This window comes from Poromitra crassiceps (assembly GCF_964638095.1).
Source record: "Poromitra crassiceps genome assembly, contig: HAP1_SCAFFOLD_253, whole genome shotgun sequence".
Taxonomy (NCBI): Eukaryota; Metazoa; Chordata; class Actinopteri; order Beryciformes; family Melamphaidae; genus Poromitra; species Poromitra crassiceps.
In genome coordinates, this window is record NW_028152144.1 from 123236 (window position 1) to 149401 (window position 26166).

Sequence of the window (26166 nt, forward strand, 5' to 3'; positions counted from 1 at the left end):
ATCCTAGGGATGTCACAATACTAGACTTCAATACCGTCCGATACCCAGGAAAATATTGATACTTGATACCATTTGATACCACGGGAAGGGGGGATGATGACACATCAAGAGGCATAAAAATAAAGTTAGACAGATGGACGGACGGACACTTCTCCATAATCTAGACCTGATACAACTTTGAACTTAAGACAGCAGATTACTCCTGCTCTAGACATCAGAACATGTTTAGCTTGTTGAAGCAACAGATACCCACCAATGATAGGGAGGTGAAAATCAGTGATTCTTCATTAAAAGCTCTGATAGTATCAAAACTGTTGCAAATGAGTATTGTATCCATTTACATTTTCAGTATGGATACTTTTCAATACTATCGATTAGGGATGTTCGATATTGGCTTTTTTACCGATATCCGATATCCGATAATGTCCAACTCTTAATTTCCGATACCGATATCAACCGATATCAACCGATACCGATATAAGCGGGCCTTTTTTCCACCAAAATTTCACGTAACAAGTTACATAATGTAGCTTAATGTAGCTGAAGAGTTAAATATATAATATGCATGTTGTGTTAAAGTTGTAAGTGTTAGAGAACGAGCTTGTGACCAGAAGGTTGTCTGTTCAATCCCCGGGACCGGCAGGATAAATCTGGGTGGGGAAAGTGAAAAGGCAGCGCTTGACCCTCCCTCATTACCACCACTGAGGTGCCCTTGAGCAAGGCCCTTAACCCCAACTGCTCCAGTGGAGCTGCTCAGTGGCCAACAGATCAGACAGTGGTTGTACTGGTCAGCTTCCAGGTATGAATGTGTGTGTGTGAATGTGAACAGGGCACTCCTGAAAAAGAGAGCATTGCTCTCAGTGAGACTCCCCCTGTATTAAAAAAAAAAAAAAAAAAATCGGCATGAAAACCGATACCGATATTTTCCGATATCTATTTTTTATGCTAATATCGGCCGATAATATCGGTAGGCCGATAATATCGGACATCCCTACTATCGATACTTTTGACAACCCTAATCTATACAGCCCTGTCCTGTAGCATTCTGCATTGATGCTCGCATCAGCAACGACTATATTGTGTCTCACACTGTATAGTGTCTACACTCCTATTGGCTAGTGTGTGTGCCCGTTAGTTATTCTCTGGGAGTTCAACCGGCCAGTCAGAGCCCTGAGGCCCCGCCCCGCTGTGAATGATATGACGGTGCCTACAGCAAACAGCCCCGCTGCACCCAGACAGAGGCAGAGCAGAGTGGCTCACTGCTCCTCTGTTTACGCGCTCGTTTCCTCAAAGTTTATTCATATTGAATGTCGCCTCTATTTTTTTGTGGGCATTTTGCCCCGAACCACACTTAATTTCCGAACCTGGTGTGTACCTGTTGGTGTGCGTGTGTTGTGCACCTGTTGATGAAACAGTTGATGCCGTGCTTGAGGATCCTGTCCACCTTCATCTTCTCAGCCAGCTCGATCTCTGTCCACGCGCACCCTGGAGCCAAAAATCTCTCTCACACACACACACACACACACACACACACACACACACACACACACACACACACACACACACACACATCACAGTAGCAGCAGTTCACACCAAATGCGGCACTACTAGGGATGCTAATTTTGATAAATTCCCTTAATTGATTAATTGGTTATGTTAACGATCAATTAATCATTATATTAAACAACAGCTTTTGACATACAAAATATTACTATGATTAAATATCACGATACTTGGCATTCGATACGATATATTGCCCACTAAATATGGTGATACTAAGCTGTATAGATGCCCCCCCCACATGGGTCCTTTCAAGCAACACTAGCACCATTAGTGTGGTGTGCAGAAATTAGGGATGCACCAATCGATCGGCACGTGACCGGAAATGGCCGATTTTCACCTGATCGGCCTCGATCGGTGATCTGCGCCGGTCACTCTAAATAGCCGATTCTGTGAGCCGATTTTCACATGACGTGCGCGCACCCCAAAGCACCGAGACAGGCACCCAGCCACCACACCACACACGCCAGCATACCTTCCTCGTTGTGGATTTTTTTCACCGTCAGTGAAGTAGACAAAGCTCGCAGTTTGTCACACATGCAAGTCGAAAATAAGCCGTGGAGACAGAGATGCGGCCGAGTCCCGCTCGGCTGGAGTCGAGTCTGAGCGGCTCGCTTCACCTCACTGGCCCCCCTCTCTCTGCTCTCTCTACCCGGGAAGAAGTGCTGCTGCACCCGGCCACAGTGCACAGCCGGCTTGGCGAGGTGAACGCGAGCATTGTGTCCAGTATAACCATTCCCCGACCTGCCTTTTCCATTCCACATCAGCGCTGGTGCCTCAGGCGGTCAGTCATGTTGTAACGTAGATACAGGAGAGACTGTTTGTTTCGTATTGCAAATAGAACGACGGACATAATAATAAAAATGCATCGGACTCACAAGTGTGCAAGGATTTCTGTGCGTGACGATATTTTTTCGGATGGCAGATAAAAATATGCATACCAAACTTCGGACTGTGTGTAAACTCCGCCTGATATTCAGACTGAAGATCGTTACTGTAACTCATAAACTCATTTCCCCTCTACTCAAGAGGACTGGTCTGGAGCCAGTCTATAAACTCCTTGTCCATGGATCATTTTGATGTTCTGTTGCACCCGTTTTCTTTTGGAAAAGTAAATGCATGATAGCTGTGGGATATAGGCTATTGGATTTAATTTAATTTTTGTATTCATTGTATTTGCACAAAAAAGCTCTGTCCAGTAGCCTAACCTGGAACACTTTTATTTTGAGATGTGTTTGAGTGAGATGGTCCTACTTCATGCAAATGATAAGATAAGATAAGATTATTTGGATCCCCATTAGATGTAAGAATTGTTCTATGAATCTTAATTTTCAAACAAAGTTACAAAAACGTTTGTGTAAGCTGTCAATTGTTGTTTTTAGAAAAAAAAATCGGAATCGGCAAAAATCTGTATCGGCAAGTCAGACTATTCAAAAATCGGAAATCGGAAATGGCCAAGAAAATGGCAATCGGTGCATCCCTAGCAGAAATCAAAACATTGTGACGTGCAGCGCATCGCGGCGTGCCGTAAACCACTCTTAGCTGCTGTAAAACCACTGCCTCACACAATTCAGGGTAAACTGCCTATACACCAACTTTTCATTTTGTAGCAGCGTGTTGACAAAGGAACCTGTGTGTGTGTGTGTGTGTGTGTGTGTGTGTGTATATCAGTGATCCTCACTATTTCTTCGATGAGAGCTGCACTTGCAGGACAAAGTCAATAGGAGAGCCACTTTTACCGCAAAACACCAAAAGCCACCCCAACCAAGCACATCTGCCTACCATTTTTTGTGTTTCTCTCTCACACACACACACACACACACACGTTTCCCCTAGAGAATCTTTCAGGCCTGGAGGGATTTCAAAACGTACCCCGACCGCAACGGTGGGGGCCATCGCTGGCGACGCTAAAGTTTTAGCTAACCTGTTCACATCTATGTTGGCAATGGCATCCCAAGTATCATCATACTATTAGGGCGGAACCCGTCCCCATCCCTCCACTTTTGTCCAAGGCCTCCTCTCTCTCAAACACTGAATGGCACTGGACCCAGAAAGCGGCTGGCTAGTTCTAGTTCTCCCCGCGGTGCGGTGCGGTGCGGTGACTGGGCTGGCTCTCAGGCTGGCTCCCCTGGACGGCTTCCTGGCTGCAGCAGACGGCCCGCTGTGGCTGCAGTACGCTCACGCTGTCTCCCGGACCTCTCGAGCACGGACGGGTGCTTGTCTCTCTGCTGGAACAACAACAGTCTGGTCGGGTTCGTCTCAACAGCTTTCTGGCTCGTCTCTTCCAGGTACCACAAATGTCCGCTTTCCTCCAGCTCTCGCCCTGTCCTCTCAGCTGCTGCTGCTGCTTAAATAAGACAAGCCAGGGGGAAACCAAACTGCCCGCACCTGTGTGCAAATGGTGCCAATCAAACGCATGTGGAAAGAGTAGAAGGTGTGGCAGTCAATCTCTCATGTGACTGACTGACACACACACACACACACACACACACACACACAATATAGTCCTGTGTGGTGGCACAGATCCGTCTCAATCTATAAAATAGGCTTTTTGGTAGGCCTCGTTTGAGAGGGGTAGGGTGTGCGCTAGTGGCCAACAACAAACTATTTCTGTCTGTCTCCTTACAATACAGAGTAGTAGACAAACCTCCATTTTTCACCATGACCCACATATCCAAAAAATGCACCTTTTCATCACTAGATTCACAGGTAAAGTGCAGATTAGTTTTAAAGCTGTTGAGTACACTACACTCACAAAATCATTAAGGTCCTGGGGGGTGCCTTGAAAAACACAGAAAATATCGTCAATATAGCGGTAATATTTAAGAAGTCTCGGTGCAAAAATATTTTTACTGTGGTTGAAGACAAAATTGTGCTAAAAAAATCCCATATATAGATTAGCATATTTTGGGGCACAGATAGATCCCATGCTAGCTCCAGATGTCTGTAAATAGAAGTCATTGTTAAAACTGAAGAAATTGTATTTCATGACAAAACCCGCTAAATCAACAATAAAGTGGTTAGGAGGATTAGCTGTATGGTCCCGTGCCTCTAGAAACAAGGCCAGGTGGAAACCTGGCATACGGCCGGTGCATGAGATCGTCACCCCTGTATACCCATACACATTTTAACAATCAACAGAACACATATAAGCCGTCGTCTGATTTTCCACCTTTTTTCCCTGTTTGTGTTTAGGGATGCAGGATATTATGGAGTTTTTTAAACAATACAATAACCCATTGATACTCAACTGGCGGCCCGCGGGCCACATGCGGCCCGCGGGCGCCCCGTATGGCCCGCGATGGAATAGCAAAAAAAAAGACAGTGCACCTGAACGCAACATGCAAGATACCCGCTGAATAAGTGTCCAAATGTTCATGTAATTCTGGCCAATACTCACACTTCTTCTGGAATATGGAATATCTTTCAATAATCTATGATTTAGCTGCTAAATTGTCAAATACCGCCGTCTGCTCGCTACCCAGGCACTTATGTATGTACTTAACCTAACTAACTCAATCTAACTAACTATCCGCTGTGCACAACATTGTCAGACTAAACTCCGTCTGACACCTACAATCCGCTACAGAAAAATGTATATTGATTGTTTATTAACACATTGAGTGCCAGCCATTTTTTCAATCCTGTAGGTAAGTTGTGCCAGGTTTTTTTTTGAGGATTCTGGCTCATTTTACAACAGCCGAGGATTCTTTTCTGTTAAGACTTCGTGAACACCAATCATCTAAAAATAACTAATAGAATGTGTGCTTTCTCTGTCTAAAAGAGTTAGTTTGAAGAGTTAGTAGTTATGTAGATATTAGCCGTTGAGTACAGCATGGTTTTAGCGTATGAGACAGCAAGCTGAGATAATCGCAGTTTTGTGAAATTCAATCAAACAGCAGAACAGTCACCTGCCTGTGATTGTGGGTGCCCTTGGGCGAGTCTGCGTGTCTGCCTCCCGCTCTGTGTGCTCTCTCTCTCTCTCTCTCTCTCTCTCTCTCTCTCCTCTCTCTCTCTCTCTCGGGACTGGGGGGAGGGGGAGAGAGAGGGAGAGAGTGTGTGTGTGTCTCCGGGCTCCTCCCTCCGTCTGTGCTGCGGGGGAAGGATTCTCCGCGGCCGTCTGGACTGTAAAACTGTTTCTTGAGGTTTGAGTAAGCTTTTGCGATTCTGGTCTTATTTATGCGCGGGGGTGCTCGAGTGTGTGTGTGTGTGTGGGATCGAGGGAGTTTTCGCCGAGCTGCTTCCTTGAAAATTACACTGTGGCTTTCTCCAGCGCGCTGGCTGGCTGCTCTGGCTGTGGCTGGCTGTGGCTTTCTCTGTCTTGGGAGAGAACTGTCGCCACTTAGTGGTCGGTAAAATAGATTACCGTATACACATTCTCTTCCTCCTATAGTGATATAGAAGACGTAAAAGGGGTTGATTGATGTCCCACCGTCAAAAAAAAAAAATGTTTATGTAAGACGAGATAGCTCGTCTATGGCACTTAACTGTTGGATTATGTAAGACGAGATATCTCGGCTATGGCACTCAACGTGTTAACTGGCCCCTGGCCTTCTATCATTTCACGAAAGTGGCCCCCAGGCAAAGCAAGTTGAGTATCCCTGCGATAACCCATAAATATCTGCTTCGATACTCGATACAGATACGACACTCGATACCTAATGGATAAGAAACAGAATATTCACAAGGTTGATCACATTCACAAATTCAAGGTTTAGTAACACCCTTAACAGTCACTGTGGGATTGAAGGACACCTTTTGAAATGTGTCTCTCTGGTGTTAGAAGACCACCATATTAACTGAATGTTTCTGTGTTAGAAGAATAACGCCATATTAACTGAATGTCTCTCTGTGATAGAACAACGCCATAATGTAGGCCAGTGGTTCCCAAATGGTGTGCCAAGGCACACAGGTGTGCCTTGGGATTTTGCATTATTGCAATTGCAAATATAGCCTAAAACTATACAAAAAGTGGGTGTGTTGCTGCTTTGATGTAGTAATTTTGCAAAGTTTCAAATTAATTCCTAGAGTAATATATTTTGTCAAATTGTATTTGACATTAGTAAATAAAAAAGCATTTAGATTGATAAGAGTAATAGAGGCTATTTTGCACCGATAGACTTAGGCTGTGCCTTGAGATTTTGTCGTGCCACTTGGTGTGCCATGGGCACAAAAAGTTTGGAAACCACTGATGTAGGCTATCTCTATGTATCTCTTAATACAATATTTTTCTTTACACTCTTTACAAATTATATAGCCATGTACATTGCACTCTTCACAACAACCTATCAGTCAATGTCTGAGACAGGTCCTTTGCCTGTCTCATTGAAAACAGAATAGAAAAATATGAACTGCAGCACTGGCACAGCACACTGTAGGCCAGGGGTGTCAGACTCATATTAGGTAGAGGGCCGGATTTGTTCAACTGAGACCTCATGGGGGCCGGATTTTTTTTTAACTAAAAACCAATTCGACTCATTTATCCATTTACTTCACAAAAGAAATACTGCTCTTTCCATTTCTCTTGAAACTGCCTGCATTCCGTGTCAACCTTTCTCTTTTTCGACAGCATCTTGTTGATTCCTTTGTTTTTTGGTAGGTAGCCGAATGCGCGATTCAATTCCAGCGTGGCATCATGGCGGCTTTGTTTACGCGGGCCGTATCTCTGACATCCCTGCTGTAGGCTATGTAAAATGGCTCAGACTGAAAAGTTATTAGTGTGTCTGTCCAGTAACACACGATAACATAGTAAGGCTACATTCAGTCCAAACGCGTTTTTGGAGCTTCCAGCGTCTTTCTGCAATTAATTCTCTATGTAAGGACGCGCTAGACGTCCTCCTCTTTTAATGAACGCACCTGGAGTTTAGCGCTGGTGGCGTCTGTTGTTTTTGGAGGAGCGCTGTGGGTGTTTTAAAGCTGAAAAAAGTTGAACATTGAGGAAAAGCGCCCTGATCGTCTTTTTCACTCTTCCTACCTTTTCTCCTCCGGAGGGATTTTCAACCTCTGCTGCCAGATATATGGCAGATGAAGGTCGTTTGACCGAAACGTTGCAGCAATTATATGAATAAAAGCCTTTAAGTGGTAGTCAGTGTGCGGGAGTCCTCCTTTTCAACTGATCCTGCTTTTCCGACGCACCTGACGTACACGGTTCTGCAGAGATTTCCTCTCTTTGATACAACCTCTGCTGCTGCCAGAATTAGCAATAATCTGGCTTTCATGTTGACAGTGAACAACATCAAACATACAAAACTAGCTGGCTACCGTCCGTGTGGTCGTTGTGTTCTGATCTGTACTGCACGCGACTACAGGGGGAAACAAACGGAGCACAAAAAAAATGCTCCGTGCGCTGTGTTTTGTGCACAATGAAAGCACTCTCAACATGATTTTCATAGCGTTCTGACTGAAAAAAGCGCTTTGGGTGTGAACGCCGCCTCAGGGTAACCCAGGTTATTTATTTTGTTGTGACACATTACAGATGTCACGCTTTCCCGACGGCTCCTGAACGCGTCATGTGCAGGAGGCTGGCACATGGTGGAAATCATCAGAACTGTGTCCAAACTAAAGCTTTCACCGTAGTTCAAACCTATAGGCTATGCAAAAATAGGCTATTCTATACTGCACCAAATACATTATAATTCACAGCCTGCCCTTTTGCACATCCACTGTGCATGGAGGCAATAGTAGCTACTACTGAATATCTTTTATTTTGATACTGATTCTATTCACCTTATGTAGCCCCGCCCACTTGACCCGTTTGTGTTAGGATTTCCTGTTCAAGACGCCGGCTGTTTTGCCTGGTCAAACCAGAGATCCTTCTCTGGTCAAAGCTAGTGACTCACTGGAAGCAGGCTGCAGGGATAAGCTCTGCCGCAGCTCTGTTAGTCTCTCTCCTCAGTGTCGAGCACCTCAATGAAGAGAAAGGAAGTGAAGTGGGAGAGCGAGTCCACAAAGCACCAGTTCACACAAATTAATTTGAGGCTCCCTAAATTATGTCAACAGTAAGTCCATCAAATAAATTAAGATTAACAACAAAACAATCCATTTAGCATCAACGCTGTAAGCTAGATGCTGCTTTCTGCACAGCTGTTTGTTACAGTTAACTCATGTGATGAGCATATCAGCTGTTTGTTACAGTTAACTCATGTGATGAGCATATCAGCTGTAAGCTAGATGCTGCTTTCTGCACAGCTAATTGTTACAGTTAACTCATGTGATGATGAGCATATCGGCTGGCTGATGTCTGGCTGACTCAACTGAGACTATTTCTTGTCTCGGACTAACACACTCAGCAAAAACCTTGTTATTTTGATAGCAAATGGACTCAAAATATGAACACCTTTTGTTTATAGCCTGTATTTTGTTGTCACTTTGGCTCTCTATGGATGGCCTACACAGTAAGAAAGATCACTCCTGACACACACCATCACCTGGCTTCTGGGAGTAGAAGAAAATGTTTGAGTCATATCATCATGCATGACCCAAAACATGATATAGGCCTACTAACATCAGTTTTGCATTTCCAAGGGATTTTTTTTTACCTTGTCCTGCTGCTGGAGCTTCTTCAGCTCTTCAAGAACATAGCCCACTTGCTTGGTGGTGGTGAGCGAGGCGATGTTGCTGTTGAGGTTCTTGCAGAAGTGCTGGGCGCTGTCATAGCTCTCACGGCTGGAGTTCATCGGCTGGAGTTGTGTGTGGATGGTATCATGCAAGGAAAAATACCACGGCAAATAATGTATCTTAAAATGTATCTCTAATCTCTTCTCTCTCTTCCTCTGTCTCTCTCTCTCTCACCCCTCGCTCTGTCAGACATAATGCAAACTTCCACTCTAAATGCACTAAATTCCACTCACTCACCCTTTCTGTCTGCCTCTCTCTGTCCAACCCAATCACTGTTCGCTAACGTTAGCAGCTGCGTACGTCCAGCTCCTCGTCGCTAATGCCGTGTTCGCTAATGTAGCATCACCGCTGGGGTATTAGTTCCTGACTGTTTACACAAAGGCTGCGGCCACGAGGAGTGATCATGATTGATAGACAGGCCGGGGGCCCTCCCTCCCCTTCTCGCTATCACTTCTTTTTTAGTTTGAAACAACTTGTGTGTTAAAACGTCAACAAACGTCTTTATAATAATTCTGTGATTATCATTAACGATGCAAGTAGCCATTTTGATGTGGCTGTGACGTCAACTCGGAGAAACCGGAGCTCTGAATGATACCTTACCTGCGCAGATTTCCATAAAAAAAGAAGCTAAAAGCCCCACACAGAAAAAGGATATCGGTCAATCAATGACCGGGTAACGTTCTAATTTCACAAGTTCACATTAAAGCAAGTTAGCTTAAACGGTATAACATTCACATTCATTGATTTCACGGCTATAGCGTTAGCTTGTTGACATCAAGCCGCAGGTAACGTTAGGTAGCATAACATAACGCTAACGCTAGTTGTTCTGTGTAACTTTTATTCCATATTGGCTAAACCAAGCGCCTATTATTACCGTCATAATTATGTTTACATTATCAACCACTGAAGTCATAATGTAATATGTTTTACCTGTTAACTGAATTGGCGTCTCGTTGAATTAGACTGGGCGACAACTTCAACACATGGCTGATCCGGCAACGGGATACTCCTCCTCCTCCTCCTCCTCCTCCTCCCATCCACGTTATGACGTGCTGACGTCATCCACTTTCTGTCCACTTTGCTTGCTGTGATTGGCTGTCTACTGGACGCCGTCATTACCCATAATTCCACGGGCGCACTTTAGCACATCGAATCGCAGATTAATCCTCATTAAAACTGAATTTTAAAATAAAATATGGATATATGAGTCCGTAAAACAGGTTAGTTTTATGTCATTGTATTGTTATATATTTGGTGAATGAATGAAAGATGTCACGTAAGTGACACCATGATACAGATGCTGTTTGGTCTCAGAGGTATAAATAGGTCTCGTTCACTACGGAGATGACAACAGCCAGAGCCGTGCGGAGCTCGAGAAGAATGAGGCATCGCCAACAAGAATGAGGCATCGCTAACCGGTCGAACAAGCTCGACAACGCACCTTCCTCTGCTTTTATGCTTCTAAAGTTTTGTTCAATGTACAATGATCACATTTTATTCTGGCGACCAGACTGATGATCACGGACATACAGTAGGAGCGCTTAGCTTTATTTGCCTTCAGTCAGTGATACTCAACCCGAGGCTCTAGTAATATATAATATATTATATATTACTTTTAGCAGTAACTCAGTAATATAACTTATTACTTATAGGATTTTAGTAATATTATACCAGTTACTTTATCAAGTAACGCAAGTTACAAATTGAGTTACATTTTGTTTTTACCAAAGCTTATTTAAATAAAGATCCAATCATTTCCTAATCAAATTGTGTGTTTTTATGCAAATAACCACTATAGATGACAATAGCAAAGGAAAAGAATAACATTTAGAGTTTTTGACGGTTTGGACCGACTTCAAAATGGTTGAAAGATGGTTCCAGGGCGGCAATGTCATTCTGCTATTTATTTCGGTTAAAGTAATGCAAAAGTAGTGTAATAAGTAATGAGTTACTCTACACAGACAGTCATTTTGTAAAGTAACGTATTACTTTCAAATGAAAGTAACTAGTAATATGTAGTATATTACATTATGAAAGTAACTTGTCCAACACTGGTATTCACCATGCGAGCATGTGAAAATCAGCTCAAGTAGTTGGCCCGATATGGTCAGCTCTGCTCCGCCCTGAAAAGGTGTGTGTAGAAAAATAAATCAGTTGAGCGTTATGTTGGAGTGTCCCAGCAGTGCTGGAGGGCAGATTGAAAGCCTTGATGTTAAGCTGCCTGTCAGACACTGCCTGGCCTATTGGGACAGCGCTTGAGATGAAGTCCGTTATTGACTTTGGGCTTTTCATTTCATTCCTATAGTCCCTCCATCTCTCACTGGCCTTTCAGCAGAGCTTTACTGAGAAAGCTCCTACAAGAGGAACATCATTGTGGTCTTTTTCTTCGTCAGGTTCAGGCTATAGCTTTTTGATTTATTCAGAGGAGATTCCTGGAAGTTGACCAGTAAAACCACAGTCTGATCTGCTTGGTCACTGAGCAGCTCCACTGGAGCGGTTGGGGGTTAAGGGCCTTGCTCAAGGGCACGTCAGTGGTGATAACAAGGGAAGGGCAAGCGCTGCACAGATTATTTCTTCTTCTTCTTCTTCTTCTTCTTCTTCTTCTTCTTCTTCTTCTTCTTCTTCTTCTTCTTCTTCTTCTTCTTCTTCTTCTTCTTCTTCTTCTTCTTCTTCTTCTTCTTCTTCTTCTTCTTCTTCTTCTTCTTCTTCTTCTTCTTCTTCTTCTTCTTCTTCTTCTTCTTCTTCTTCTTCTTCTTCTTCTTCTTCTTCTTCTTCTTCTTCTTCTTCTTCTTCTTCTTCTTCTTCTTCTTCTTCTTCTTCTTCTTCTTCTTCTTCTTCTTCTTCTTCTTCTTCTTCTTCTTCTTCTTCTTCTTCTTCTTCTTCTTCTTCTTCTTCTTCTTCTTCTTCTTCTTCTTCTTCTTCTTCTTCTTCTTCTTCTTCTTCTTCTTCTTCTTCTTCTTCTTCTTCTTCTTCTTCTTCTTCTTCTTCTATAATTAGCAGTAGGCTACTAGTAGCAGTAGTAGTAGTAGGTAGCTAATATTGGTGGTGGTGTTAAGGAGGTGTGTGCAGCTATTTATCATTCTGACGTGTGTATGGGGCCCCAAGAGACTAACATAATATTGCAGTTACATTTCCCTGTTCCTTCTTCCTTGTTTATTTTTGCTAAATCAGCACAATCCTGTTCATTCTCTCCAGTCCCATTTATGCATAATGGTTCTAAACTGAAGGACACTCAGTCTTTTACATGAGCATAAGGGTTTTCTTTGACTCCAAGAATAGTCCTTTTCTCCATCTGAGCTCACCATCACATCATGTTTTCGTGGATGTTTTTATTAGTATCTATAAGTACTGTAGTTAAACTTCACAAATAGCTGCCAGACAAACCCGCAGGACCATAAATATGGAAATGGAGAGACCTCTTCTATCCTGGACAGTTAGCTAGAAGTGTCCCAGACCCAGAGAGAGATCTGCAGCATGCTGCAGTACCATAATGTATCAATGTAAGAACTCTCATGGTGGGTCTGGCATTGAGAGTATGGCTGCAGACTGAAAACTATGTTGCAACTTTGCTCCAAAACATGAAAGTGAAAAGTGAGTAATTATGGAAATATATAATACAAACTATAGAGGCATGACGCTTAATTTGTTTGTGTTTTGACAGAGCTACAATGTTCAATATGGATGAACAACTTCATGAACAGGATCAGAAAAACATCTCAGGTGCACAAAGGTAGGAGACTTTAATGGATGATGATGATGACGACTATGAAGTCAAGTCAAGTCAAGTTTATTTGTATAGCACATTTCATACACAGAGGCAATTCAAAGTGCTTCACATAAAATGGTTGACAGGAAAATAAAAGAATAAAAGAAGAGAATAAAATGGACATTTAAAAGCATCACAACGAAACTTTAAAAAAAAGAGTATAAAAAGTGCATTAAGCAACAGGCAAAGCAGTTGCAAAAAGAGCTAAAAACGTATAGAGGACTCATTGGGTTTGCATAATAGAATAAATCAATTTATCTATATTGAGTCCCCCGACATCATGACTATATAAGAAACATGACTACACCCACATACAACTCAGGTCTGGGTACGGTGTCCTCTTTTCCTCTATACTGCAGTTTGGACGCCAAGCATACCCCCGCTTGTACCTTGGGTCATCTTTTGCATGAAGGATATATTACCATGTACCATTTTCTCTTGATATCAATTAACAAAAGAAGGAGGATTTGTGCTTTTAACAACACTGTGACAGTGACTCACTGACAAAAAACAATCATTTAAGAGGATGGGGGAATGAATGGTGGTTGTTCTGACCTAAAAATCTCATTAAACGAGCAACTATGTCGTTGACTATGAAATATGCTGCTCGGATTGGACAGTTGCCAGCTTCAAACAAGACCCAAGGATAATCCGCAATCATAAGGGATCGTTTAAGGCGGGTTGAGATTGAATGAGTGACAGGTCGTAGCACTGTAGATAGCAATGTAGATAGTGTCACAGTAATTGGTGGTACATATGGCAGAAGTCCTACATCAGGGATACTCAACTTGCTTTGCCCGGGGGCCACTTTAGTGAAATGATAGAAGGCCAGGGGCCAGTTAATAAACAATCAATATACATTTTTCTGTAGCGGATTGTAGGTTTTTGGGGTGTCAGCCCGAGTTTAGTCTGACAATGTTGTGCACACCGGATAGTTAGTTAGGTTAAGTTAGTTAGTAAGTGCCTGGGTAGCGATCAGACGGCGGTATTTGACAATTTAGCTGGAGCTCAGTCAAACTTTATTTCACGTTAGTTTTCATTGTGAATTAGATTCTAATTCACAATGAAAACTAATGTGAAATTATTAGAAAATGGTCAGGGGGGCCACTCTGCACCCTGTCGCGGGCCGCATCTGGCCCCCGGGCTGCAAGTTGAGTATCACTGACCTACATGATTGATTACTGATGGACAGAGCTGCATAAGCCCTCAGCTGGACTGGAATGCAGACACCATCAGGAACAACGTACTGTACAGTAAAGAAGAGGGGCAACCTAGATGGTAGGCAGAAACAAACAGAACACAAAAAACAACCTTCAAAGATCTAGGGGTGTGGTTGTCTTACTTCAGGTTTGCGGGCCTGTATCTGGCCGTGTTTGGCATTGGCCCCGGCGATCTCCTCTATGCTCTCTGGACGAGTGGACAAGGCCTCCATCGACTCTGACACAAAACTCTGGATGGACTGATTATGGCCTAGGTGGGGGGAGAGGAGAGGAGAAGAGGGACAGAGGAGAGGAGATGAAGACAAAGATGAAGAAAGGCGAGACAAATGAAGGGAGAGGAGGGAGAAGGGAAGTGAGAGAAAGGGGGATATCACTGGATCAGGAGAGAAATTGAAACGGAGAAAGAAAGAAGAAAAACTAAAATGGGAGAAAAAGCACACACACACACACACACACACACACACACACACACACAACAACAACAACAACAACAACATAACAGTGTTATTTAGAAAGGACATTAAGTGGTGGTCACCTTGTATTTGAGTGAGAAAATGGGGAGTCCAGTCAATGCGTATGTATTTGTATGCGTATGTATGCATGTATGCATGTATGTATGTATGTATGTATGTATGTATGTATGTATGTATGTATGTATGTATGCATGTATGCATGCATGCATGTATGTATGTATGTATGTATGTATGCATGCATGCATGCATACATGCATGCATGCATGCATGCATGCATGCATGCATGTATGTATGTATGCATGCATGCATGCATGCATGTATGTATGTATGTATGTATGTATGTATGTATGTATGCATGCATGCATGCAAGGCTTACTGAAGCCTTGCACTTGTTGCAGGCTACATAATTAAATTAAGCCCTACGTACCACTTTGGAATATGTTTTTATATATTCATTTTTGTGCTCTCAAGTAGCCTAGATAGATACGTTGTTTGACCCCGCCGATCGATTGCAGCTGAATGGTGAGTGGAGAAATGTCACTAAACCGGCATAAAAAGGTTACATAAACGTCTCCAAAGCGCACGGTGCAGTGTGCACAACGGAGCTGAGGCTGACGTTGGGTTGGACATGGTCATACATGCCAGAATAGCCTACTACTATCTAAGCAATTTAATAGCCTATGGGATCGCCTGCACACAGATTCATATCTAGGCTACACCTGCATTTTGCAGCTGCAACTGTGTTGCTTTTGGCCTGTATGATGTGATTTAACTTCATATTATTTCCAGCATTGGTCCATAAGATATCATGGACATCATCAGTCATGGATAGGGCCCCAGTATACCTCACAAACTACCTCACCAGAGTAGGAGAAGCTCACAACCACATCACCAGAGCTAGCCCAGCCAACCTACAGTCAGTTAGGTGCAAACGGAAAATTGGCCAATGTTCCTTTGCTTTCCAGGGGCCCAGTGAATGATCTGCTCCCACTGGATAGTAAGGCCTCAATTCAAAGCACCTTTAAAGTTAAAGTCCCTGGAAACCAAAATCCACAAAAACCTTCTAACTATTAAATTTAGGGTCTTATGTGAGTAATTGTGTGCCTCAGAAAGTAGTTGACATTACTTTCAACCCAAACCCCAAAAATCGACACTTTTCTACAAGGTCTGGATTTCCATTTCCTCATTGATGCTAAAATGCATGATCTTATCACGTCATAAGATTTAATCGAATCACACACACGCATGCACACACACACAGTAGCGCTGTGCACTCGCAGCGGCAGAGATCTCTTCCTCTCTGTCAGTAGGCTATGCGCCGAGCAACGCGCGAATACATACACACACTCTCCATCTCTCTCTCTCTCTCTCTCTCTCTCTCTCTCTCTGAGGAGACCTGCTGCAGAGGGGACACGCCCACACAGTCCGCGGGAGAAAATACACTCTAAAATCTAATTGATTCTCATGACTTTTGCCATGACTGTCAAACCTAAATTTATATACTTTGCGACGTTCATCATCGTTCAAATTTGGCTGGTGGCTTATTAACATAGGTTCCTGTGATGTGATGAACTCAAAATGCTAAATAATAAAAAAATATTTCTGGTTTCCAGGGACTTTAAACTTAAGAAGTGGCTGCTAGATAGGGTTCTTGAGTAAGGGACTAGGCAGAAATGGCGTGTTGTATTAATTAGTCTTCTTTTGTTATGCTGTAATAGAGTAATTTTAGTTTTAGTACTAGATAGCCAGATTTTATTACGAAACTACAGTATGTGTGGTGCAATGTCTGTATATTTAATGTACTGTATGTCTAAGAGCAAGGACCACAACGGAATTAAGTTTTTATGTACTTTTTGTGTTATCCTTGATGCCTTTTTTTTAGAATTGCATGTAAATTTAATGGATGGCATTTTTTTTAAACGGATCATCAAATAAATCTATCTATCTATCTAGCATAGTCATTGTATGAAATATGGAGATATGCGACTCTGCTGCCAATAGCCTATATTGTGACCACAAAATAGGCTATTTTTTATCAATTAAACCTATGCCCGCACGTACCGTGTCGATTCAGTTCAGCAGCCTTTTTTAATTTATTTTTTTATTGATAGCCGTTCAAATACATACTTCGGCATGCGCTGGGACGTGTCATCAGTGATGTTAGCTGGGGTCGTAAGGTGTTTCGGGTCTCTCAACATCATACACCCTCGCCCAGTAGACCCAGCCGAGGCTGATTAAGACCCCGACCCGCGTGTGTGAAGCGGTTTGACGCGTTTGACGTATCCATGTGATTCCCCCTCCCTTGAGTGTGACAGAGAGCTCCCCTTGAGAGGGAGATCTGGCAAGAGGAAACGTGAAGCGAGTCATGCCGGCGGCATAAGTTATAAACAATGCGTGACAATTATACTCGAATGTTGTGTGTGTGATCATTTCATCTCAAACGCGATACAAAAAATAGGCTACTTTTTTACCATCGTCATTGCTCTCTCCAAGTGGCACCCATTTCTCCTCCTCCGATTCATCTGTGTCACAGAACGCTGTGAAGGGGAGCCTTCGTCGCCATGGCGCTCCGTCGTGGAGCAATAACAAAAACGCTGGCGTCTTCCTCGCCATCGTCGCCAGCCGAGAACTCTGGATCGGACTCTGTTTCGACCACAGGCTCCACCCATAAATACTAAACTAGCGGGTTCCTTTTATCAATTTGACCTGAAACAATGTCACAGGCTGGGAAAGTGTCTGATGTAATGTAAACAGCCAAAACATGAAAGTACGTCCGAGTACGTCTTTGGCACAGAACGGCATTGTTAAAAGTACGTCCGGGTACGTCTTTGGCAGAGAATGAGTTAATACTTAGAAAATTTTCAATATTTTTTTTTTTTTTTTTTTACAAAATGAATGTCTATGGCAGAAAATACGAAAGACAACGTGTTCTCCTCAATGAACTCTTTATTTCAATGTGTCTCCTCTCCAACACTGCTGTCCCCGGCACATGCCAGTGTGAATTTCCCATGTTTAAAACAGTTTTGTTGGCACAAAGGCCCGTGCCCAGCCAGAAAACTAGAGACTATATGAAGCTCCACCTCACGTTAAGCTTCTGGCATACTCTTCGCGCACGCGCTGGAGGCGGGGCTCCGAGGAGGGCGCACGCACTCTGCGCGGGCCAAAACAGAACATACTCAGTGCTCAGCTCGCTCCTCCAGGCAGTCTGAATGAAATTGAATGTAACGTTCCCAATTCTATGTATTAAATTCTAAAAAACGACCCTCAACATTTGGGAAGGCTAACTAGTTCGTTATAATCGAACATCATGCTTCAAATGGGACTTTACGACGGTGAGGACTCAATCACAGCAGATATCCACTGATAGCCTACCACGGAGATCACACAGGCACAGGCAGCAAAACCCGACGCGCTGATAGAAAAATCTCCGTGGACGCGCCGCGCTGCGCTCAGGCCTCGCCCCCCAACACGCCCCGTGCGATGACATCATAATCGCCGCGCGCCCTATGCACTTGGCTGGGCGCGAAGAGTATGCCTTTCAAACTAAAGTCGTAGAGAACACTGGGAAGCTTTGAAGGGCTGGAATCAAACTTTTCCTTTTTTTTGTGTGCACTTGGCAGGAGAAACTACTGTTCATCAGATTCATTCAAGTTCATAAAATACATCAAAGGACGCAAATCAGATGATGACCATAAAAAGCATATTAGGATAGCGGCCTGTGTGTGTTTGAATGTTCAACATTATATCTATGGTGGCTGTAGGCGGTAGGGGCGGTTTAGTGTGGGTTAGGTTGGGGTAGGCTGGGATGAGTGGAGACATCTTTGAATGTCTGTGTTTAGGGACATTTTTCCCAACCAGTTAATATTAAATAAGGTCTTTTTCTCTGTTGGGCCCACTACAGGTAAAGTGTGTTCTGTGTTTTACAGTGGCGTATATTTGACACTTTAGTGCGGGGGCATACGCCGCTGGATAGTCAGCTGGTTGTACAGTGATTGAGGGTTATAATGTGTCTTGTTTGGGAAGACACGGGGGGGTGGGCAGGGGTGATTGTTTATTGTTTTTGTTTGAAAGGTTTACTGTGTTTTGTTGTGCTACAATGCTGCCAGTCATTCTAGTTTGCTATGTCTATTTGTGCTTATTTTTGGTTTTATTACTGCTCACATATGGCTGGACCTCGGGGTAGGGTTCAGATGGGGGGGGGTGATATAACGGTTGCTTCGTGGAATGTGAAGGGGCTTGGTCAGAGGGTAAAAAGGGAAAAAGTCTTCAGATATTTGAAATCCTTATCAGCAGATATCATATTTTTGCAGGAGATTCACACTAAAGCCACTCACCAACGTATTCTGAGGTGTAGTTATGTCTCTCAGGTTTATGTCTCGTCATTTTCGTCTCACGCACGTGGCGTGGCTATTCTTTTTAAGAAAAACATCCCTTTTCAACTAACCTCTATGACTTCAGACCCTCTTGGTAGATATCTTTTAGTTTCAGGCACCATCAATTCATTTCCTTTGACATTACTTAACATTTACGGCCCAAACATAGACGACCCCAATTTTTTTAAGAAAATTTTTGACTTGCTCCCTGACGACAATAATTCGAATATAGTAATTGGAGGCGACCTAAATTGTTATCTTGACCCAGACTTGGACAGACTCTCTTCACGCCCGCCACCAAACATCTCATCGGTACAAGTCCTAAATAATTTGATGAAATCCAGGAATTTGGTAGACATCTGGAGGGTCCAGCACCCTACTGAAAAGGAATATTCGTTTTATTCACATGCCCACAAATCTTATAGTAGAATAGACTACTTTCTAGTAGAATCCAGATTAATCTCACACGTCACCAATACAAAATATCATAGCATTTTGATCTCTGACCATGCCCCTTTGACTATGTCCTTGAATCTCTCTCTTCCTAAACCACCTTACTCATGGCGTTTCAACCCCTCCTTGCTCGCCGAAGGTGAATTTATACAGTATATTACCACCAAATTAAAGAATTTTATGGAGTTTAATGACAACGGCGAGGTGTCGGATTCCACATTGTGGGAAACATTGAAGGCTGTTATCCGTGGGGATATAATCTCATATGAGTCTGCGGCCAAGAAGGAGAGAGAGAGGCGCTTACTGGAGATTGAAAATGCTCTTCCCCCCCTTGAAGCGGCACACCAGATCTCAAAATCTTTGGAGGATTATAACAAGATATTAAAGCTAAAATATGAATATAACTGCATCCTGGGTGGTCAAATTAACACACTTCTTTTAAAATTGAGACAAAAACAGTTTGAGCTGGGGGATAAGCCTGAGAGGCTCCTGGCGCGGCAGCTCAAGGGTGCCCAGGCTTCTAGATCGATCCTTTCCATCAAATCGAGGGGGGGTGCCTTGCTGACTGACCCCAAGGAGATAAATAACCGTTTTAGGGAATTTTACAGTGAACTCTACTCATCTAAATCTGATGCCACTCAATCTGATCTGAGCGATTTTTTTGACCCTCTTGAGATACCCAAGCTTAGCGACGCTGCCAGAGAGGACTTGGACTCTGATTTTACATTGGAGGAAATAACCTCTGCCATTAAATCATTTCCATCAGGCAAGGCAGCTGGGCCGGACGGGTTCGGAGCTGAGTTTTACAAGAAATTCTGTGACATCCTCGCCCCAATCCTCCTCAGAATGACATCTAGATCTAAGGAGGACAAAATTTTGCCCCAAACATTGTATGAAGCTAACATCTCCCTCATTTTAAAAAAGGGAAAGGAGGAAGTAGACCCGGCCAGCTATAGACCCATAGCGCTCCAGAATTTTGACAGAAAAGTAATCACTAAAACTCTGGCTACCCGTTTAAATAAGCATTTGTCATCCATTATTCACCCCGACCAGACAGGGTTCATCCCAAACAGGTTCTCTTTTTTTAATGTCAGGCGACTTCTCAACACCATGTATGCAGACCACAGTAAGACCAGTGGTGCGGCAATTTTGTCACTCGACGCACAGAAGGCGTTCGATCAGGTCGAGTGGCCTTATATGTTTGAGTCACTACACAGATTCGGATTTGGTGATTCATTCATATCCTGGGTAAAGCTCATATATGCCAGTCCGTCATGTTCAGTCATAACCAATGGTGATAAGTCAAGCAGGTTTGCGTTACTTCGTTCGGTCCAGCAGGGCTGCCCGCTCTCACCGGCCCTCTTCGCCGTCGCGCTCGAGCCCCTCGCTTTAAAAATACGTGCTCACCCAGGTATTGCAGGTCTGAAGGTCGGAGGTATCGAGACGCGCATTAGTTTGTATGCAGACGATGTGATATTGTACCTAAATGACTCGGAGAAATCGATCCCCCCCCTCCTAGAGCTAATCACCTCCTATGGTAAGCTGTCCGGATATACAATTAACTGGACAAAGAGTGACTTTATGCCTCTCTCTGATCTCTTCACTCCCGGTTTCTTGGAAAGTCTCCCATTTAAATTGGCAAAGGACCGCCTCACCTATCTTGGCCTGACCATACCCAGAGATCCTAAATTAATATTTAAGTTGAATTTTGGTGATTTTGTTTTAAGACTTAAACAATGTATAGAAAACTGGAAAATCTTGCCCTTGTCTATGATTGGCCGTATAAACTCAGTTAAGATGGTTTCGCTTCCCAGGTTCCTCTATCTGTGTCAAAACCTCCCCATCTTCCTTACATCAGCTTTTTTCAAAGAACTGGACTCAATAATTCTGTCCTATATTTGGAATTATAAAAATCATAGAATTTCGAAAATTCACTTGCAGAAACCCAAGTCTGAAGGCGGGTTGGCCTTACCAGTGTTTAGGCACTACTACTGGGCTGCCAATGTTAGAGCTCTAATGTTTTGGCGGCAAGGGACCCCTGACAATTTAGCTCTCGGGGCCCCCCTGTGGCTGAAAATGGAGGCCAGCACTATTGTCAACTCTTCTCTGCCAGCAATCTTATTTTCTAAGCTAGAGAGGCCGGGGACTCTTAAGGATTTAGGTTTTGTTGTGAGAAACTCCCTCAGAATTTTAAACCAAGTTAGGAAAGTTTTGAGTCTCCCAGATGTTTCGATCCACACTCCTATTTGTTTGAATCACTCTTTTTTGCCTCCTTGGTCAGATAGAAACTACCATGCCTGGAGTGAGAGGGGTCTGGCTTCCATCAAGGACCTATATATCGATGATCATTTTGCATCCTTTGACTTGCTGAAAAGGAAGTTTGAGTTGCCCGGCACGGACTGGCTCAGATTCCTACAAATCAGAAACTATGTTCGATCCAGCATTCAGACCTTTGAAGCGCTCCCAAATGAACATGCTCTTTTTGATGTTTTGCTGAGCCCTCCTCACTCCAGGCACCTCATCTCTAGATTTGTGTGTTTATTTGATGATTGTACCATGGCCTCTACTGAGAGGATCAGAGAGGCATGGCAGGAAGAACTTGGTACTGAATTATCTGACATTATATGGGAAAGGAGCCTGTCGGTTGTACAACTCTGCTCAGTTAATAGCAGACATCAGCTGATCCAGTTTAAAGTCACTCACCGTCTCCATTACTCCAAGCATAGGCTACATAAGATATATCCCTCTGTCTCACCGCTATGTGATAGGTGTCAGGGGTCGGAGGGCACATTGTCACATGCTTTTTGGTTCTGCGCTTCACTGTCCGGATTCTGGGCTAAGATATTTGACTGGTACTCGAAGGCTTATAAAATAACCCTTCAGCCCGAAGCAGAACTTGCCATCTTTGGCTGCTCGGAACTCTCTCTGGACTTCCCCACAACTGTGCAGCAATCTCTGACGCAAGGGACAATTGTTGCCAAAAAACTCATCTTGAAAGAATGGAAGTCTTCTACTTCGCCTCCTTTTAAACTGTGGCTGACGGAAATGACCTCTGTTATACGGATGGAGAGGATTAGGTTCCTGAGGACTGCCAAACTAAAGAAATTCTTTGCCATTTGGGGCCCGTTTCTAGCCTACCTTGTTGAGGTTGCGGGAGACGGATGAGCACAATAATGTACCTCTTGTAAAAAATATAAGCACCTTACATAACTGGTAGCACTGAATGTTGAAAATGTGTATTTATTTTTATTTTTGTGTTTGTTTTTGTTTTTTCCGTTTTGTGTCTGAGCCTGTTTGTCTTGTTCATATGTTGTTTTGAAAAGCTGAAAATAAAATATATAAAAAAAAAAAATATTAAATAAGGTCGAGAGAACAACCGGTGTCACTTTCTTCCACCGTGAAGATCATACGAGCTTCCTCAGCTGTGCCGATGGTCAGGATGTTTCATTTAACTGCTTCTCAGTACGACCTAGCCGTCAAGGTAGTGCATGAATATTATATTTGCCACAAAAGGCCAAATTTATTCAGGTGGGGTGGTCGCGTTGTAGTTAGCAGGCTTCTACCTATCTACACTGCTGTCAAAACAAGCTAGCCCGTCAGGTGAGCTGTCTCTCCATCACTGCTGCTACTTCATATAAAAGAGAAAGTTGAATTCACTTGAACACTTGTGAAGAATGTGTACTGTAGTTTCTTCTTTCTTGACATTTTTCACAACACAAGCTATCAGCTCTGAGTAACCTGTCTGTGGCTCTGGTGGCTGCTTGGTGTTTGAATGCGTGTTTGTTTGTTGCATGGCACGTGCCGGTGGTATGGAGTTTGCCGTTTAAGCACTGTGCTTGGTCTGAAGGACACCGCACAGCCGGGAAACTAGAGGCTGTCTCACAAAGCTAACTAAGTTTCACTACCGGGGCATGGTGGCACAGTGGTAGAGATCTTGCCTCACAGCAAGAAGGTCCTGGGTTCAATTCCCGCTTTGGGATGCTGTTGGCACGCCTCCCCATGCCTTCTGTGCCCCGTGTCCAGGTGGGCTATCTTGTGAAAAGGGCCTTTCTGTGTGGACTTTGCATGTTCTCCCTGGTGCTCCCTTGGGGTTTCCTCCATATAAGACCAATATGGACCCCCACTAAAAACATGCAAGAAGATGGTGGTCCGAGCGCATGGTGAGAGGACTCACTTGTTGTTGCTGAGATTGATGACGTTGAGCTTCTGCATGTCACCCAGCTCCTCAGGCAAAGACTCCAGCTTGTTGGAATGCAGGAACAGCACAGTCGCACTCTTCCAGTTGCCCATCTGTGAGGGGAGGAAAGCAGGGAGTCAGAGCCATCACGCCTGGGCTGACAGACATGCCACACCGCTTTACTCTATATGGCTGCAACTAACCCTTATTTTCATTGTTGATTAATTTGTCTATTATTTTCTTAATTAATCAATTAGATGTTTGGTCTATAAAATGTCAGGACATGGTTTCGATCAGTGTTCCCCTAAAGCCCAAGATGACATCCTCAAATGTCTTGTTTTGTCCACAACTCAAAGATATTCAGTTCAAACCAAAAAATATTCACATTTGAGAGGCTGGAATCAGAGGATTTGACTTTGTTTTCTTATAAAAATTACTCAAACCGATTATCAAAATAGTTGCAGATTAATGTAATAGTTGACAACTAATAGATTAATCGGTGCAGCTCTACTTTACTCATGTGTGCGCGCATGCACGCACACACACACACACGCACGCACGCACGCACACACACACACACGCACACACACACACACACACACACACACACACACGGACACACATCTACACTCACCTCTGGGGGGAGCTGTGTAAGGAAGTTGTGATCTGCAGCAAAGGTGCGGATGTTGGTACACTGGCCGATGGTGGAAGGCAAGGCCTGGATTTCATTGAAACTACAGTCCAGCTCATTCAAGGCCATCAGTCTGGTGCAGAGAGGAGCAGAAAGGGGAAGACAAGAGGACTTTTATTCATGCATTGTAAATTGTTTTTACTTTGTGAAAGGAGTTTGCAACTCTTGACTAAGTTCATATCTAAATGAATGTTAGAAAAGTAGGCTACCACTTCATGTCAAAGATCTGGAACATCCACATGGTAAAAATGAACTGTAATGTCCAACTTAAGGCTTTACGAGCAGCTATGCTATGCGGTATGGCCAACGTTCTAGAACATGCTGCTATATTATCCAGTGAAATCTTTGGATCCCCGGCTAATCAAGTATTTTAAGTATTTTTCCGATGACCGAGAAGCATGACATTGTGAAATCGTTCTAAATTGCCTCCTGTGCTAAGAGAGAGAATAGTGACCACGGAAGTCCACAATGCTTGCGAGCCTGTGAGGTAATAACGTAGGCTACTAGCCTACTATTTATGAAAGACTTGGATGTGCAAATATCGCAACGCCAAACTTTCCAGCAGCAAGCTCCTGAAATGGACTAAGTGATCCTCTGTTTATTCTCAACAGAAAAACTCTGCCTACGTGCATCTCTCTCTCCCCCCCCCCCTCCCTTAGGTGCCGGGGAGGGCGAGCTACGGCTGCATGTAAACAGGAATATTGGTGGATTATTCATTTAGTTGGAATATTGACATTTTCCGAATATGGGCAAAAACCGGAATATTGCGTGCATGTAAACGTTGTCGGCCCTTGCCTGGTCTTTTGCTTGTGGAAGAAGAAAGGAGGAGGCAGAGGCAGAAAAATAAGTAGAAACCACAGCACTAAATGGGTGATATCATGCAGCGACAGGCTCAAGGGGCTTTCTTGAGGGTCCCGTCGTCGTGGAAACAATTACTTCTGTATTGGAATGATCAGATTCGCTTAACGAGCGCACCAGCCAATCAGAGTGATTTCTCTCACCGACGGCGATTCAACACGTCAAATCGGCCGCAAAAGCAGCCGACAAGGCCAACTAGAGCCGACTGTGCGGGACACAGCACCAAAATGACAGACGCTCACCGACGGCACAGAAAGCATCGGAGCACATTCTTAATGAGAATATCTGATCTACTCTGACAGGTTGTTTTTTTTCCAGTCATGCGTGGATGCCAGATGAAAACTCTGCAGAGTTTTAAGCTATTGATGTGACACTCACCCTCCCACGGAGTCTGGCAAGTACATCAGCTGATTCTCATCCACTTTCAGAGCAGTCAGTTTCTTCAGTGAGCCTGGGAGAGAGAGAGAGAGAGAGAGAGAGCATTACAGAGAAGCATAATATAATACAGCTCAGGGCAGTTATTGATTATCACTTGCTGTCATATCACAAAAGAGGAATATCCATTACAGCAGTTGGAAAAAGTTGATTGAATTAATTCATATACACATAATGATTTAATGTGTCTTTATTTTCAAGTCAATTGGATCGAGTGTCTTTCCCTCGAGAGTTTCAGGAAGAAAATACTCAGGAAACATCATCACAAGTCAAGACAAATCAGAAATATGCAATCAAACATTCAGGTAGAGATTGTGTGTCCTCCCACAGCAGTGCCTATCACATTTTCACAAGAATAGAACTTGTGCTTCCTTAACTGTCTAAGTTTGATCAAACATCTCATCATCTGCAGAAAGTGCTTGAATGATGAAGTCTGAGTAGACAGGTTCAGAGGAGTACAGCGTCTCTCTCTTGAACTTGAGTGACTGACCTGAATTCACCTCGAGGACCATGGCGCTGTAGCTATAGCACAGTGTAGGGGTG

At 43.5% G+C, this 26166-nt stretch overlaps 2 protein-coding genes across 2 annotated transcripts in view; both read right to left on the reverse strand.

The window, feature by feature from the left end:
• LOC310770873 (T-complex protein 1 subunit beta-like) overlaps positions 1-1454 on the reverse strand; it is a gene marked incomplete at its 3' end in the record, with an annotated part of 34848 nt that extends 33394 nt beyond the window's left edge. The window contains exon 1 of the mRNA XM_083663577.1: positions 1401-1454. The remainder of the gene's footprint in view (positions 1-1400) is intronic.
• A 12854-nt stretch (positions 1455-14308) lies between these two features.
• The window catches only part of LOC310770875 (uncharacterized protein), a gene marked incomplete at its 5' end in the record, with an annotated part of 34269 nt that continues 22411 nt past the window's right edge, over positions 14309-26166 (reverse strand). The window contains 4 exons of the mRNA XM_083663579.1: positions 14309-14413; positions 23637-23752; positions 24274-24403; positions 25567-25639. Coding sequence (XP_083519705.1) covers positions 14407-14413; positions 23637-23752; positions 24274-24403; positions 25567-25639 — 326 coding nt within the window. The 3' untranslated portion in view covers positions 14309-14406. The remainder of the gene's footprint in view (positions 14414-23636; positions 23753-24273; positions 24404-25566; positions 25640-26166) is intronic.